This window comes from Ictidomys tridecemlineatus, chromosome 3 (genome assembly GCF_052094955.1).
Source record: "Ictidomys tridecemlineatus isolate mIctTri1 chromosome 3, mIctTri1.hap1, whole genome shotgun sequence".
NCBI classification, from domain to species: Eukaryota; Metazoa; Chordata; class Mammalia; order Rodentia; family Sciuridae; genus Ictidomys; species Ictidomys tridecemlineatus.
Window position 1 is genome coordinate 50,669,680 of NC_135479.1, and position 16,109 is coordinate 50,685,788.

Below are 16,109 nucleotides of genomic sequence, written 5' to 3' on the forward strand. Positions count from 1 at the left end.
CGCGCACTCGGTCCACCTGGGAACTAGTGTCACTCCCAGGGCGTCCAGCGTCTGGTCGCGTCTGCGCCTTCCCCGCGGACCACCTGTGTAAGGGGTAATGTTGAAATAGGTCCTGATCTGAGAACATTCAGACCTGTCCACCTTCATGCCACTGTTTTGTGGAGCATACTTAATTGTAAAATAAGAATTTATTAACCGTCTCCTGGGTGCTAGGTGATTGGATTTCTAGGGTATTCCTTCAGACTGGATGGCCATGGGCCCTTTGTCTGCCAACCACGCCCGAGGAAAACTTGACTTGGTGAGTGTTACATTATTCTCCCCAGGGCTTTTCTCTGACTGTGAGTCCAGCCGCAGTACAGACTATTGAAGTATTTATTCTCTGTTGCTGTCACCTTCCAGCTTTTTTCTTTTTGCTTTTCTGGTTACCTATGTTGTAGGATCAGGGGAGTTAAAGAAGAATGAGGCAGACTCTCATGTGACACTTGGATAGATGTTTTGTTAGAGATATGCCCAGGGTGTATCACAAAGAATCCAAGAGGAAATGCTGCTTGAACTGAATCCCGAAGGGCTAACTAGATGAGAAGTGGGAGTGGAAAAGGGAAACACCATAGGCAAGAGCATGTGAAAAGGCCTAGCACATTTGGAATCCGGCAAGGGGTTTATTTTGAGTGCAGTGTGATGGTGGTTAGGTGTGACATTGGGGAGACAGGATCCGGGAACCAGGTCAGGAAAAGACTTGTAAGCTAAGTAATGTGGACTTTATTCACATTTGGGGACCTTTGAAGGATTTTAGTAAATGTTTTATGACCAGATTTACCTTTTTTTTTTGAAAGATCACTTTCTACAGCTTGCAGAAGATCATCAAGAATGAAACTAAAGTGGTAATTACCAGTAATTTCAGAGACTCTGGAGGCTGAGGCAAGAGGATTGCAAGTTTGAGGCTAGCCTGGGTAACTTAGACTCTTATCTCAAAAAAAATTTTTTTAAAAAAGGCTGGAGATGTAGTTCAATGGTAGATCACCCTTGGGTTCTATCTCCTGTACAGGGGAAGGGGAGGGATCCAGTGACTGCATTTTTTTCCCATGACTCAGCACACTTAATTTTTTTCTCATAAAATAGTTGGGTGTGGATAATTCAGTGCTCCACAAATCATACAGAACCAAGGCTTTCAGTGTACCTTGGCCATCTTTAGGGTCTTATCCTCAAAAGTGTGGTCTGCAGTCCAGCCTCATTGGCATAACCTAGAAACTTATTAGAAATACAGAATCTCAATCCCCAACCCAGACCTACTGAATCAACTTTGTGGGTTTTTTTTTTGTGTGTGTGTGTGTGTATGTGTGCGCGCGCGCACGCACGTGCGTTTGGTGCCAGGGATTGAACCCAGGGCACCTAACCACTGAGCCACATCCTCAGCCCTTTTTTATATTTTATTTAGATACAAGGTCTTGCTGAGTTGCATAAGGGCCTTGCTGAGTTGCTGAGGGCAGCTTTGAACTTATGATCCTCCTGCCTCAGCCTCCTGAGCTGCTGGTATTGTAGGCCTGTTTCACTGCACCTAGCCAGTGTTTGTTTTATGATCCCCTGGTGATTTGTACAAGTAGAAAATTTGAGAAATACACTCCAGAGCATGTGTTGTTTGCATTGTCAAAATAGTTGTTTCCATTCCTGGGTTGCAGCTGGCAGAAGCTGGGAGAGAAAATGCAGAGGAGGCTCACCTGTCTCAGAGAACTAACCCATATCATTGCTACTCACATCCATTGAAGAAAACTTAGTCAGATGGTCTCTGAGGTTCAGGGAAATCAGTTCTTACCTAGGTGGCCAGCTATTGTTCCATTGATATGAAATAATAGATTTTTAGAGAATAGATTCACAAAGTCAAATTCTCAATTACACAGGCAGAATAAAGGCATTTTGATATGCACAAGCTCTCAAAATTTTTCTCCTATATACATCCTTTCTCAGGAAATTATTATTTTTTTAAAATTATTTTTAGTTGTAGTTGGACACAACGCCTTTATTTTTATAGGGTGCTGAGGATTGAACCCAGGGCCCTGCACTTGCTATGTGAGTGCTCTACCACTGAGCCACAACACCAGTCCCTCTCAGGAAGTTATTAGAGTTAAACCAGAAGAGGAAGATCTAGGATCCAGGAAGTAAGCCTTAATTCTTGAGAGGTAGCTGGGAACCCCTGGGCTCAGGAAGGCAGCTATGCTCACCACTATACCACTAACACAAGGGCTACAGCCCAGGCAATTCCAGGACAGCAGGTGGAAAGAACAGCTAATTCATCAGAAGGATCCTGGAGAGATTGCTTCAAGGAGATGAAAGAGATGAATTTTGGAATTGTTCAAAATGTATACTTTTTTTGGAAGTGTATACTGCTTAATTAGTGATAAATTCTGATAATAAGCAAATTTAAAAATGTCAGTTATTTAGGGGAAATAGTTGCATAAGAACAGAAAGGTAATCATAATACACCACATGACTCAACCATAAATAACCTTTGCATAGCCATAATTAAATACAGAATATTGGTCTGATCCAAACAGGATATAATTCCCTTGAGAGAATTGGAGTTGGGGCAAGATGAAAGTTGTTCCCTGGTGATTGGGTTCAGTCTTTATCTTCTATGGTGGAAAGCCATAAATGCTTAAAAAAAAAGAATCAAGAAGTCAAAAGTGTTTGGAGATGTGGAGAGAAATGTCAACAGAAACATCTAAAGATAGTGAAAGTAGTTGTCTCTGAGGACAACTCGGAGACAAGCTGGGCATGGTAGTGCATACCTGTAATCCCAGGGACTAGGTAGGCTGAGGTAGGAGAATTACAAGTTCAAAGCTGCCCTCAGCAACTTAGTGAGTCCCCAAGCAAGACCCTGTCTCTAAAATATTAAAAAAGGACTGGGGATGTGGCTCAGTGGTTAAGCACCCCTGGATTCAATCCCAGGTACAAAAAAAAATATATAAGTTTAAAAAAAATGAGAGAGAAAATAGAGATGTACTTTACTGTGAAAAAGAGCTAAGCGTGGAGGAGTTTTTTTTTCCCTCCCTCCTTTCTCTTTCTCCTTTCTTCTTCCCTTCAATGGAAAGAATTGTGTGGGTTTATTTACTGTGAAGGAAGAGCTAGTAAAAGGGGTTGAAGAGAAGGGTTGGTTCAATGAATTAAGGTCTCTGAGGAGGAGGGAAGTGAGAGCTGTGAGCACAGGTGGAATGATTAGCTTTGAACCAAAAAAGCATCTGTTAAGATGGTGGTGTAGGAGAGTTGGTGTAGATGTCAGTGTTTGTAGAGTGGGAAGTTGAAGTCATTCATCCTCACTGCCTAATGTCTGTGAAAAGCAGAAATCCTTATAAGGAAGGTAGAGAATAGTTGGATGGGAGCAGGAGAGGGAGGTGACAAGGGACAAGGAGAAGGGACAAAGGGAATCAGGTATCAAGATCTAAGCTTAGATTAGAGACCATAAATTTATAGTGGCCCTAAATTTGTACCTGGGGCCTAGCATAGTGTTGGCACCTAGGAGGTATTCAAAAATATTTGTTGAATGATAAGTGTGGTTGTATGATTTCTCTCTAGTTAGTGCCTATCAGCTCCCTGTTAGTGCAAAGAGGCAGGAGATAGTGGGACAGATTCAAGGGTGGGGTTTGAAAGCAGAATTGTGAAAGGAGAAGAAATTGAGTATGCTGATAAGATAGTGGTTGATCTAATGATCTTGAATGTAGGCTGGAAAGAAAGAAGAGGAAGTGTTGAGTTGTGAGAAAGCAGAAGGAACCATGAGCTTTCATAATAAAAAACTAAAAGAGCCAATAAATTTGTCAAAGTAAGTATATTCTACTGTCATGAATAATTAAAAAAAAATTAAAAAGCCATTAAAAAGTGGTTATAGCTGACTGTCTTAAAAATTTGTGTATTAAAAATACTAGAAGCAGGGCTGGGGATATAGTTCATTTGGTAGAGTGCTTGCCTTGCATGCACAAAGCCCTTGGTTCAATCCCCAGCACCACCAAAAACAACAATAAAATACTAGAATCAGTGGCACACATTTGTAATCTCAGTGACTTGGAAGGCTGAGGCAAGAGAATGGCAAATTCAAAACCAGCCTCAGCTGCTTAGCAAGGCCTTAAGCAATTTAGTGAGAACCTGCCTCAAAATACACAGAAAAAGGGCTGAGGATGTGGCTCAGTGGTTAAGTACCCCTGGGTTCAATTTCTGGAATGAATGAATGAATGAATAAAACTAGAAGCAAAATGTTTGGAATTAGATAATGGTGAAGAATGCACAATATAGTGAATGTATTAAATATCATTGAATTCTGTATTTTAAGATAAAAAACTAGATACAAATGCAAAAGATAAAAAAAAACTGGGGAAAATATTTGCAAAGTATACTACAAATAGCTGATTTGTTCATGAAGAACTTTTGTCATTAAGAAAAAAAATCAGTGCAGTAAGTTGGGTTCATCCTCACTCATAATCAAAGAAATGTAAGTGAAAACTCCAGTAATATTATATTTTACTTGCTAGATTGACAGTAATAAAAAAAAAATGCTCACCCTCTGTGACCTGGCAATTCTACTTTTAAGAATTTGTCCTATAGGCACTCTTAGCATAGGCAAAATAACATATCTATAAGCTGGCTGTAGTGATGCACACGTGTAATCCCTGCTACTCAGACACCTGAGACCGGATGATCATAAGTTTGAGGCCAGCCTCGGGAACTTAGAAACTTGAGACCTTGTCTCAAAATAAAATAAAGGACTGGGGATGTAACTCAGTGGGAAGTGCTTGCCTACCATGACTGAGGCCATGAGTTCAATCCCCAGTACCACAAGCAAAGCAAAAACCACAAATCAACAAGGGCAATTATTTTAATACTGTTTGAGTTAGCAAAATAATGGTCATTCATCATGTCCACTAATAGGTAACTGGTAAAAATAAATGATATCTAAACAATGAGGAAATCATTCTTTAAAAGAATGAGGTGGATCTATATGTATTGTGGAAGGAATGCTATTTTAGATACACTATTAAGTAAAAAGGTATAGAAGAGTTCATAATATGCTAGTCTTTGTGTGTTATATAAGCTAAAGAATACATAAACCCACATGTGTGACTGAATATGAAGTATATCTTTGGAAGGATAATCAAGGACTAGCAATAGTGGTTGTCTCTAGGAAAAAGAAATGGAAGGATGGGAAATGGGCAGGAGGGAGCCTTCTTTTCATTGTTTACTGTTAAATAATGTTTGACTTTTAAAAACCATACTGCCTGTATTACTTCCTAAAAAGCATTAAAAACATAAAAAGCTTTAAAAAAACCTCATGTTCTCAAAGTGTGTTAACTATACATCTGGATTCAAGGATTCTTCTTGAGGGCTCCTGGCTCTGAATCCAAGGTGGTAGAGCCAGATTCTGGGTTGTTATTGTGCCTCCAAAGAGTTCTTATTCACTCGAAGCTTTTGGAGATCCTTGGACTTGGAGGTCAAGGAGCAGGGTCATGGCAGTCAGAGGGAAGCTTGATCCTATGGTGGGGTAAGCAAGGTCATTGACATTTTGGTAGCACTTAAAGCCTGTGAATAAATAATGATTTAACTCTACACGTATAAGCTTTGACATAGACTAAGAGCCCATAGACTTGTCCCTATGTTGCTGAAAGCTCCATCCTTGTCCCCATTGCCAATGAGGACACCGTTTTTTTTTGTTTTGTTTTGTTTTTTATGAGAGAGTGAGAGAGAATTTTTTTTTTTTTAATATCTATTTTTAGTTTTCGGCGGACACAACATCTTTGTTTGTATGTGGTGCTGAGAATCAAACCCGGGCCGCACGCATGCCAGGTGAGTGCTCTACCACTTGAGCCTCATCCCCAGCCCCAGAGGACACGGTTTTGAGAAAAAGGAAAAAGATGGTTTATTGCTCTGTTACACCCATTGACTTTGACTGGTTGTTCCAGTCTAGAGTCTCTTTCAAGTCCCCAAAAGGTGCTTTGTTCCTTTCAGTCTTCACTTGGGGTTGCCATCTCTGTGTGGTCTCCTTATCTTTGCTTAAAAGTCACTTCCTCCAGGGAAATCATCCCCAAACCCCAGCTATATCAGACTCCTTGTCATGTGTTTCACAGTTCCTGTACTTATCCTTGGGACACAGATACTGTAAAGATGGGGAATGACTTAATATTTGTTTTGGCTACTGCTATGTCCCTATATCATGCCTGGCACATACAGATAATTAAATCAAGATGAGTTTATGAGCTGGGCGTGTGGCGCACGCCTGTAATCCCAGTAGTTCAGGAGGCTGAGGCAGGAAGATCATGGGTTCAAAGCCAGCCTGAGCAATTTAGCAAGGCCCTGAGCAATTTAGCAAGGCCCTAAACAATTTAGTGAGACCCTCAAGGGAACCCCTGGGTTAAATTTCCAGTACTCCCCCTCCAAAACTAAAGAGTTTATGGAATGAATGAAGGAGCTATAGGAGATAAAGGTCAATTACAGGGCTAGGGATGTGGCTCAAAGGCGCACTCGCCTGGCATGCGTGCAGCCCAGGTTCCATCCTCAGCACCACATACAAAGATGTTGTGTCCCCCGAAATCTAAAAAATAAAAAAAAAAAATTCTCTCTCTTAAAAAAAAAAAGTCAATTACAGGTGTGGCAGTGGGTGATGGAGGTGAGAAATGTTCTGGAGTGTTGCTTATTTCCTCAGCCTAGCCTGGAACTTAGGCCAAGCCTCAGGGAATCTCTGATGCATATCCCAGGCATCACAGGAGCAGCACTAGGATGTATCTTTAGGCCCACAGCTGCATGACTCTCTTGGCTGATCAAAGTTTCAGCTTCTGTGTTAGAAAGACGTCACTCATGTGGCTTCTGTCTGGTGAAGTGTGCAGATGTGGTCCCACTGAGCCCCAGGAGTGGACTACTTGAGTAACCATAAGGAGAAGTGGGAATGAAACCAGCTGGGTCACAACAGGTCACAATGCTGTCCTATGTCATCAGGCATAACAGGGAAGAGCCCACCCTGCTCAGCTCCTGGGAGGGAGCATCCTGTCTGTGGGGAAGTTAATTATTATTTCCCCTGTAAATGACAGTTTACTTTGTGGCCTTATTAAACTTGAGTGTGGAGTGACCAAATCAAGTTTCGGTGTTTACTTTGGAACACAGGAACACACAATCATTCAATAAACATTTATTGATAGCCTGATGTCAGGTGCCCTGAGGGTACAGAAAGGAATTGTGGATACGCACACTACGCACTGAACACTACAGGGAAAACACACACACACTCATGCCTATTAAAAGGTTTATTTTCTTGTTTATGCTCAGAAACAAAGAAACAGCTTTGCCTCTGCAGGGTCTTATCTTGGAGGAATGGGAGGCAGAGAGTGACTGGAGGGGGCAGGTGTGTTGGTGTGAAATTGAATATGGGAGTTCTTCCCCTTTCCCTACTCTCACTCCTTGTTGTCCCCCTCCAAAAAATTCATGTATGATCACAGCTTGCTACCCACTGGGCAACTGGGGAAGCAGAGCTGTAGTCAAAATATTAATGCCCACTTTAAACAAGTGATGGGTCCAGTGCGTATCTGGGGTAAAGGGGGAGTGAGAAAAGGGGTTGGTTGAGGAAACTGCTGGATGGAGGGGAAAGAAAAGAAGCAGGGACACCCCCCGCCTCCATAGCGGGGATCTTGGTCTTGTCCCTACCTCGCCCAGCACCATCCACTCCCTTCTTCCAGCCCCCCTTCCTAGCAGAATTGGTCATCATAATCGTCGTCCTTCATCCCCTTCAGCCGAAGTCGGGCAAAGTCCTCAAACACAATGTCGTCATCTGTGGCATAGCTTGATGGTAGAAAGGAGAGGGATGAGGTAAAGGCCTGTGACCCTTCTTTCTGTTTCCCCCTCTGCTCCCTCCCTCCTCCCAGGGGCAGAGGTGTTTAAACAACAATGGAACCAGAAGGGATGGAAAAGGACAGAAACAGGGAATCTTACAAGACTGAGTCATCCAATATTCAACCACCCTCTTACCCCCCAAGGAAAACAAATAACCCAGGAGGTATAAGGGTAGATTTGGATATTATGGGAATCTGCAAAGAAGGTCAAAGTAGGAAGATATAGCTCTGGGTTTCTTACTTGGTATCAAATTCAATGAGGTTAGTATCCACAGGGACATCTGTTTCCGGAACAGCTGAGGGAAGAAGAGAGAGTGGGTGGGTGGGCAGGTGCTAGAAGGATCAAAGTTTCTCCACTGGCCTTGCTGGGGGTGCAGGGTGGGCAGAGTGCTCACCTGACTGAGGTCTGGGCAGGGTGATGTGGTCATGGGGCTTGGGGTGCATAAGAACAAAAGGCAGCTCCACAGAGACATCCCTGGGAGAAAGAGGATGTATGAAGAGGACAACAATGATGTGGAACCAGAGAGAACCACTGTGACCCCTACCGGGTTCTGCCATACTCACCCGCCTCGAGATACTACCAGCTTCACCTTGACCCTGTAGGACACCAGGATTCCCAGCACCTCCTTGTTGGCACCCTCCTTCACTCTGCAATTGTGGGGAGATATTGGATCAGGTGGCCCATTCATTGCCTTGTCACCTCACACAACCCCGTGGCTTCCATCAGTATTCTGAGTTGGACTACAAAGTCACACTATACCCCAGGACTCCAGCAGCACTGGCAAAGGACACCGCAGCATTCCCCTGCTCAGAACCCTCCTGGGGCCTCATCCCTGGCAACAAAAGCTCAGTCTTTCTAACCCGAGAACCTTGCAGATCCTGTTCTTCACCTACTCCTCTCCTTTTGGTTCTTTCTCACTATGCTGGCCTCCAGGCTTGCTGTGTGCAATGTGCACTATGTGCCCAGTTGGGGTTTGATCCAGCCCTTTGTAAAGCTCTGGACCAATGGAACTGCTCCTGCCCAAGGGCATAGGGCACTTAACAATTCCTTAGATACACTGGGCCTGTCCTATCTCTGAGTCTTAGGGCTTACAGCTTTCTCTGCCTGGAGCACACTTGGTCTGTATATTCATAACACCTCCTTCCTCAAAATGCACCTCTGGCTACCCTATTTAAAATCAATGCAGACCTGCCCCTCTCTAGATTTCCAGTCTGTGCTTGCTTTTTTCTCCTTAACTCTTGTCCCTTAACATGCCATGTATATTTTACCCTTTATCTGATCATCTGTTCTCTCCTAGGGGGGAAAAATTGTTTTTGGTCTCCTGTTCACTGATACCTTCCTGGTATGTAGAACAGAGCCTGACACACAACCAGCCCTGTCTCCTGCCCCATAGGCACTCAGCCCCGCCTCACATGGTGCTGGAAGCCAGGTTGGTGTCCTCATGCTTGAGCTTCCCATCCAGGGCAAGACCACGCTTCTCTCGGTTGTCACTGAGCAGTGGGGTTATGGAGTACACCTTACAGAACGTGGAACTGGGAGATATCTGGTCACTTGGGGTAGAAACAAAGGGACAAGAATCTTGGAGAGGCTAGGCTGGATAATGGGGCAGCCTACCTCCTTTTGTCCCTTTAGGCACAGGTTACATAGGGTAGGTTTTGGCTCAGTCTGTTCAAGAAAATGAACAGCTCAGAGCCACTTTACTGTGTAGAGAACAACCTTAGGAGTGAGATGGTTCAGGAAATAAATTCTGCCCTTCACCTCATATTCCCCTGGCCTACTCCTCTTTAAGATTGGGACCCGCAGGCCTGTTGTGATACTTACTCTTGTTCAAGTTGAGCCACGGGGCACTTGTACTGGGCAGTGCTGAAGAGGCAGATGTCGGCATATTGTCTCACTGTGGGATGGGGGTGGAACAGCTCTGGATGGAGCGTAGACGTGCCATTGCGGCACCATTCCAGACCATGTGGGGTGGGCCCCAAACCCCAGCACACCCCTACCTACTATCCCTAACACAGGGCCCTCCCTGCAGCAAATACTGAGGTCTAGATAACATTCTCTAAATTCATTGTGCCCTGGCAGGTCTCCCACACTGGGATATGACCTGGACTGAAATCTTAACAGAAGTCACTTATGCAGGGACTCCCTCCCCCAAGATACCCTTCCAACCCTGTCTCCTACCAGAGACTCTGATCTTCTTGACGGTCTTGGTGGAGTTGTTGGTGACGTGGACATTGACACTGAGGGGCTCCCCGTGGTAGTATAGCTTTTGAAGGGGGGGGGGCGGGCGTTACATGAATTGCACCTGTTTTTCACTGGTCCCATTCTTGGTGTGCCCCCTCCCCTGAGCCCTAGCCCATAGCAACTCCACACCCAGCAGAGGCAACTGCTTGTGGCTTCATCCCTGCCCCCAGGGTCAGTTTTGCCTTTGCACTTTCATCACTCTCTAGCATCCCACCTCCTTGTCCAAAGAAGCCTCAAGGTGCAGGGACCGATCAGACATGAGGAAGTGGCGTGTGGTTTCAGCTGAAGGCTGTGGGCCTGGTTTCTCTGGGGCAAACTGTACTTTTCGGATCACCAGTCGCACAGAGTTCCTTGGGTTGGGGGGGAGGAAAAGGGATCAATCTCTAGACACCCAAATCTCCCTCCCACCTCCCACAGGGCCTGGAGCTCCAGGAAGTGGGGAAGGAATAGTTAAACCACAGAGGAGATTGCTTCCCTCACCTTTTGTGGCTTTTCTCTTCTAGTGATTTGGCACAGAAGGCGCGAATCTCAAAGTCTACCCCGCAGGCCTTGAGAGGGGGGAGGAAAGGCCACATCTTACCTAAGACTCCTGCGCTCATCTCCACCACTCCCCTTCCTTCCTCCATATTTCTTGTCTTGGGCAGGGACTCTTGCCCCATTGCTGTGAGGAGTGCAGAGATTATCTCCCCCGCTGCCTCCAAGCCTGCAGAGGCTCATTTATGGTAGTATACGGGCAACCCCTGTACCCATGTGCATGCAGGTCAAGAGCAGGAGGCAGTGTCACATGTGCAGTGAACACACACACACACATACACACACACTCACACACACACATACGTCTATGGGGTGGGGGATATCTCCCTATCCACCCCTGCAGTTTCACTCTCTGCTCAGTTATGCTCTGGGTCTTGCTCAACTTTGTTTTGCCCACGTGTCCTCAGAGCCATTCCTTCCATACCTTCCCTGTGTCCTCTGGTCCTGGCTGCAGTGTGACCGAGCAGGGTAGATTCTGGGGTATCTGTAGCAGAGGAAAGGGGAAACTTCAGTGCCTCCAGAAAGGCTCATGTCTTCACCCCAATCTCAATTTAAGAGGCTGGACAAAGGGCACCTGGGGATAAGAAAGAGGCCCCAGGGAGGAGGCCTATACTAAGGTTTCCTGGGGCTCCAGGAAGTGGGGAATGGTTAAACCATAGAAGTTGCTTCCTTAAAGGGTGATGAATCTAGGGCACCTGCTTCACTTGTTTCTTCTAGATCTGCTCAAAATAGATGCCTCACCCCTTTTGCCCCACCATGATCCCAGACCCCTTGCCCAGCAGAGAGTTGAGAGCATTCTCACTGTGAAAAAAAAGGGGTGGGCATGCTGGCCCAGCTTCCTCAGCAGCCGGTCCTGCAGGCGGGTGGGGGGCCGGGGTGGATTGGGCATTGGGGGGAAGGCCTGGTAGGTGGCGATGAATAGGTCTTTGCGGAAGGACAAGCCCAGCACATCCAGGTCTTCGCGGCCATAGCGGAAGGCGCAGGTGAGGGTCACAAACACTGGTAAGGGAGGGCAAGGTGGGGTGGTCAGGAGAACCCCTTTCCCCAACGCCTCCCAGTACCTAAGCAGCCATAGCTTCTTTTTTGGTAGCATAAGAATTCCTTCTGCCTCAGCCCTCCATCTCTCTGTGGCACCTTCCAATGCCAGTCTATCTCATTCTCTCCTCCCCACCTCCCCTCAGGCCCCTTGGATTTGGGGCTGGTACCTTTGCGGTCTTTCAAGTAGTCAGGATCCACAAGCACCACACCGTCTAGGAAAAGGACACAGGTTTATTTCTTGAAGGGACTTCTTCCCCATTCCCAGGCTTAGGAATCTCCTCCCCTTTGGGGGAGTAAGCTGTCCCCTTCTGGACAAACTTACCTACAGGGTCCACTTTGTCCAGGTGATCTACAAAGTCCCGCTTGCCCAAGTACACGGTGAGCTGAGGATGTCAAGGAGTCACAGGGAGGATTGGGGAGGATGGTGACAAGGCATCAAAGCCCTCAAAAGTGGCTGCCCTGCTCCAGGCCCAGGCTGGGCTATCATGGAGTTTCTCCCAGTAGTTTAGGAAGGTGAGGGTGGTGGGTTTCCCAAACTATCAAACCAAACTTCTTAGGCTTTTTAGCTGCTCTTTTATCTCTCTTCTCATCTCTGTTCACCAGTCAGGTGTATGTGTTTGGGAGAGGATAGCCCAATCAGGGGGTCAGAGAACAGTGCTAGTGATTTGGCACAGAAGGCTCACCTCTCAAGGTGCTCTGGGATAAACAGGCCATAGCCTGGGGGGTTGTTAACTTTTCCCAGCCCCAGGCTCAATGGGTTGGCTCCTAAAGGGTTACAAGGAACTGGGCTTGCTTGTGGCTCTTTAGTGTTGCTATAAGGACTTGGGCCTGTCCCCACCCAGCCCTGTGGCTGGCTTAGGCTGAGCAGCCTCTGAAGCAAGGGGCTTCAAGAGGCAAAGGAAGTCAGCTCTTAGCTGTCACAGGAAGTGGGGAGCTAGTGTTGGGGGTTGTCTAGGGGAAGGCTGGGCTTTGGTAGGGCCCAGGAAGGGTCAAAGGATAAGTACTTTGGGTGACTCACCTTGCAGTTAGGGCTCGACTTCTTGAAGACCCTAACAAAACAGAAAGGGAAACCCCACTGCCTCCCTCAGACTCAGCAGGGACCCCCATGCCAGGACTTTATCCCTCCCCAGCCTGAGAAGCAGAGCTCACCCTTAATCCTGGCTGGAGACTTTACCCAGCTTTACCCCTCCCACTTTCTGATAAGTCCCTTACATTTCTCATATGGCAGCCCCCTAAAGGCAAATGCTCCTTCTCTTGTCCTTGGTCCACCCTCACTAGTCCCCTTCCTTCCACAGTGATGGCCATTGGTTGCCCCAGGAACCATCCAGACTCTTCCCAGAGTACCTGCCCCAGAGGGGACCTGAATGGGCAAGCTGCAGCAGTGTCCTGAGTCAGAACTAACCATTTTTCCATTTGCCCTCTAGCTCCAATGACAGTTGGGGTACATGGAAGAGCAATGGGGGACAAAAGACTTTGTCCCTCAAATGGTTTCTACCATAGGAGCTATTTTCTATTAACCACCAACTGTCCCCATCTCTGATCTCAGCAGCTTAAAAAGTCTATTCATCTTTCAAAGCTTAGCTCACATAACACCTCTTTTAGGATGCAGATCCAGCTTAGACCCCAGCCCACTCCTTTTTTGTGAATCCTATCACACCTTGTTCATATTTTATGACAAGTGATAGCACACAAGGGAATTTAGCTGTGTACCATCTTTCTGCCTCCTTATACCGTGAGTTCCAAAGCCTTGTTCATTTAGGCATCCCTAGTTTAGTAACAGCCGTATGACGAAATTCATGATGCTTGCTAACATTTACTGAGTGAATACTCCATGCCTAGCACTGTTCCAAATGTGTTATTTAATGCTCTTAATCCAATAATGAAAGTCCTAATATTTTTATTTTACAGGTGAAGAAATTGGGGTACGGAGAGATCAAGAATTTTGTCTAAGGTCACAGAATGTAAATGGTGAGCCTCCACAAACTGAGGCAACTTGGCTCCAAGTCCCTGCTTTTAATTACCAAACTGTTTCACTATGCTTTGTAACTAGCATCAATAATTTGTCATCAGCAGCAATCCCTAGGAAGGGTCCCCAGATAATAGAAATTGAAATTCTCCACCACAAGTTTCTGTTACAACTTCCTTGTCCCTTTTTCCTGAAGTCAAGCTGTTCAAAGGTCATATGGCAAAGGTATGGAGCGTCCCAGATATCCCCAATCATAAAGGAGTGTAAACATGGACACAGTGGCAGCTAGAATAAGGACCCTACCTTATTTTCCAACTTGCTATGGCATCATTCAGACTCTCCCTGCCCTCAGCTTCTGGTTTTCCTCTTTGTCCCAGTGTTTCCTCCCACTAGGAGCCCTGGCAAAGGGCTGCAACAGCCACAGTCAGTTGGCCAACTGGAATGTGGCTCTGGGTCAATAGTTCTGGAGCAACTACAGGACACTTGCCTTTTGGATCTTATCCCAGCCACCTCTTGCCATGCTAGGGAGCAGAGCATGCACATAGTAAAGCTGGTCAAGGAAGCAGAGTATGGGAATGATCAGGGAGGTGTCTGGAGTCAGGGGGAGGGTAGCTGAAGCAGATGCCCCTTTGCACTTCCTGCTATTCTCTCCATTTCCTATGGCCCAGAATTTGATGAGGGTGGAGGGAATCATGCCAAGTCAGCAGTCCACTTTGGTCCCCCTCCATGAACCACACAACGGAAATCAGGGGCCTCCCTCAAGTCTGTGACTTCCCCTTTCTGTGGGGTGTTTAACTCCTAACCCAGGATGTCAGTCTTCCCTCTGATTATCTCTATCAGACACTGGTCCTCTTGATGCTCAGAAACCTGAATTCTCATATAGGTGAGAGGAGTGGTGGAATTTATATGATGTTTTGCAGAATTAGTGACCAAGCTCCCATTCCTGATCCCCTCTGCTTTGAGGCATACAACCCCAACCTTTTTTTCTTTTGCTCCTACTCCCCTGGGACTAAGGCATACACCCTCTGCCCCCTTGGGGTGTTGGTCACAACAGGAAGTGGATTTTGCTAGAGACCAAAAAAAAAAAAAAAAAACGAGAACTCGGGGTGTCAGTGAAAGGAAGGAGCCTCAATTGCACAGAAAACATCCGGGGAGTGGATGCTGTGCCCAGGGCTGATATTCCCCCATCCCCAGAAGAGGGATTCGGCCTAATCTCATAGAGGGTCTCTAAGCACTCTGCTCCCTCAATATGAAGCTGCTGCTCCTAGCAACACGGGGAAAGGCAGAAGTTTGGAAGCAGAGCCACCGGGCCTTTGGGACAGGTGGGGGCAGCCCGACTGCCTGTGGGGTATTGGACAGGAGGCTTTCCATTGGTTAAGCCTCAGTCTAGGGAGGATCCCCTCCCAGCATCAGTCTCCTAGTACACAACCTCTTGGGGCCGGCCACCTGCTCCTTCTTCCTCCGCCCCTGCATCGCAGCCTGCACAGGAGAATCCATTGGTCGCACGACGACAGGCCTTGCTTTCTACAGGGGCCCAGACATGAGTCGCACACCGCCCCCCCACACACCCCATTATCCTCGAGGACCTAGGCGTGCGGCCCCGGATGGCTGCCCCCTAGGGACCCAGGGGTCCGGCCCGAGATTCTTTCCCCGTTGTTCTTGTCTGGGGACCATACTGGCACTTACGGCGAGCCGCCACCGGCCGTGCCCCGCCGCGTGGCCCCACCTCCCTTACCTGGTCCCGGGTTTCTCCCCCATGGTGCGCGCGCCCGCCGCCCGCCGGGTTCGCGGCTTGCTCGCAGCCTTCTCGCCCGCTGCCAGGTCCCAGCTCCTCCCCGCGCCACTGCGCACGCGCGCCCACGGCTCTTTCTCCTCTTCCCCCTCCCCTCAGGTCCTGGGGAACTAGGGCCAGATGCGTCAGCCGGATCGCGCGCGCCGCAGCGCTGCCTGCCCTCTCCACTCAGACTGGGCCGCCCCTGGGTCCCGCCCCACGCCTCAGCCCTCGGCCTCCCTGGGGGAGCCTTCTTGCGCGCGCTGTTTTACTCTCGCTCTTCCCGCCCATCTCTCCGCCCCTCCTCAATCCCTTAGAAACCGATTGGGCCCCTTTAAACGAAGGCACCAGCCTTCCCTGATACTAAGAGCCCACTGATTGGCTCTTGGCAGCCGGAGCCCTGCAGGGGTGCCCTCCCCTTTGTTTGCTTTCTCAGTGGCTGTGGAGGCGACGCGGGTGGCGGGGGAGGTGGGATGAGCTCAAACACAGTCTGCGAAGGAGGACTGGGTAATGCACACGTGGGTGAGCGGTTCTCAGTTGCGTGATGCTTGCTTTAGTGAGTGCCTCTCACCCCAGAGTTTAAAGCCTTTGGGCCGCCTTCCGGTTTTATTGTGGTGTCTCAGCTCCCTCTGGTGTACATACACGGTTCGTTTTTAAAATTTCTCCGACTTTCCACCTCCTCTACCAACCCTTCCCAGCTAA

General features: G+C 47.4%; 1 protein-coding gene and 1 long non-coding RNA gene across 2 annotated transcripts; one reads left to right on the forward strand and one right to left on the reverse strand.

Annotated features, from left to right (window-relative positions):
* The first annotated feature begins 9 nt into the window (after window positions 1-9).
* Window positions 10-13,795, forward strand: LOC144376159 (uncharacterized). The gene is made up of 3 exons (XR_013436295.1): window positions 10-298; window positions 5,754-5,823; window positions 13,579-13,795. It is a non-coding gene; the product is annotated as an uncharacterized LOC144376159 (long non-coding RNA).
* Arrb2 (arrestin beta 2) lies at window positions 7,260-15,667 on the reverse strand. Its single transcript, XM_005337375.4, has 15 exons — window positions 15,372-15,667; window positions 12,689-12,719; window positions 11,993-12,053; window positions 11,838-11,882; window positions 11,435-11,631; window positions 11,057-11,116; window positions 10,579-10,646; window positions 10,313-10,448; window positions 10,036-10,120; window positions 9,679-9,751; window positions 9,270-9,407; window positions 8,421-8,504; window positions 8,252-8,331; window positions 8,098-8,152; window positions 7,260-7,806 (listed from the first exon to the last, which is right to left on the reverse strand). The coding sequence occupies exons 1-15, from the start codon at window positions 15,392-15,394 to the stop codon at window positions 7,713-7,715; spliced, it is 1,230 nt and encodes a 409-aa protein (XP_005337432.1). The 5' UTR covers window positions 15,395-15,667; the 3' UTR covers window positions 7,260-7,712.
* Window positions 15,668-16,109: the final 442 nt, after the last annotated feature.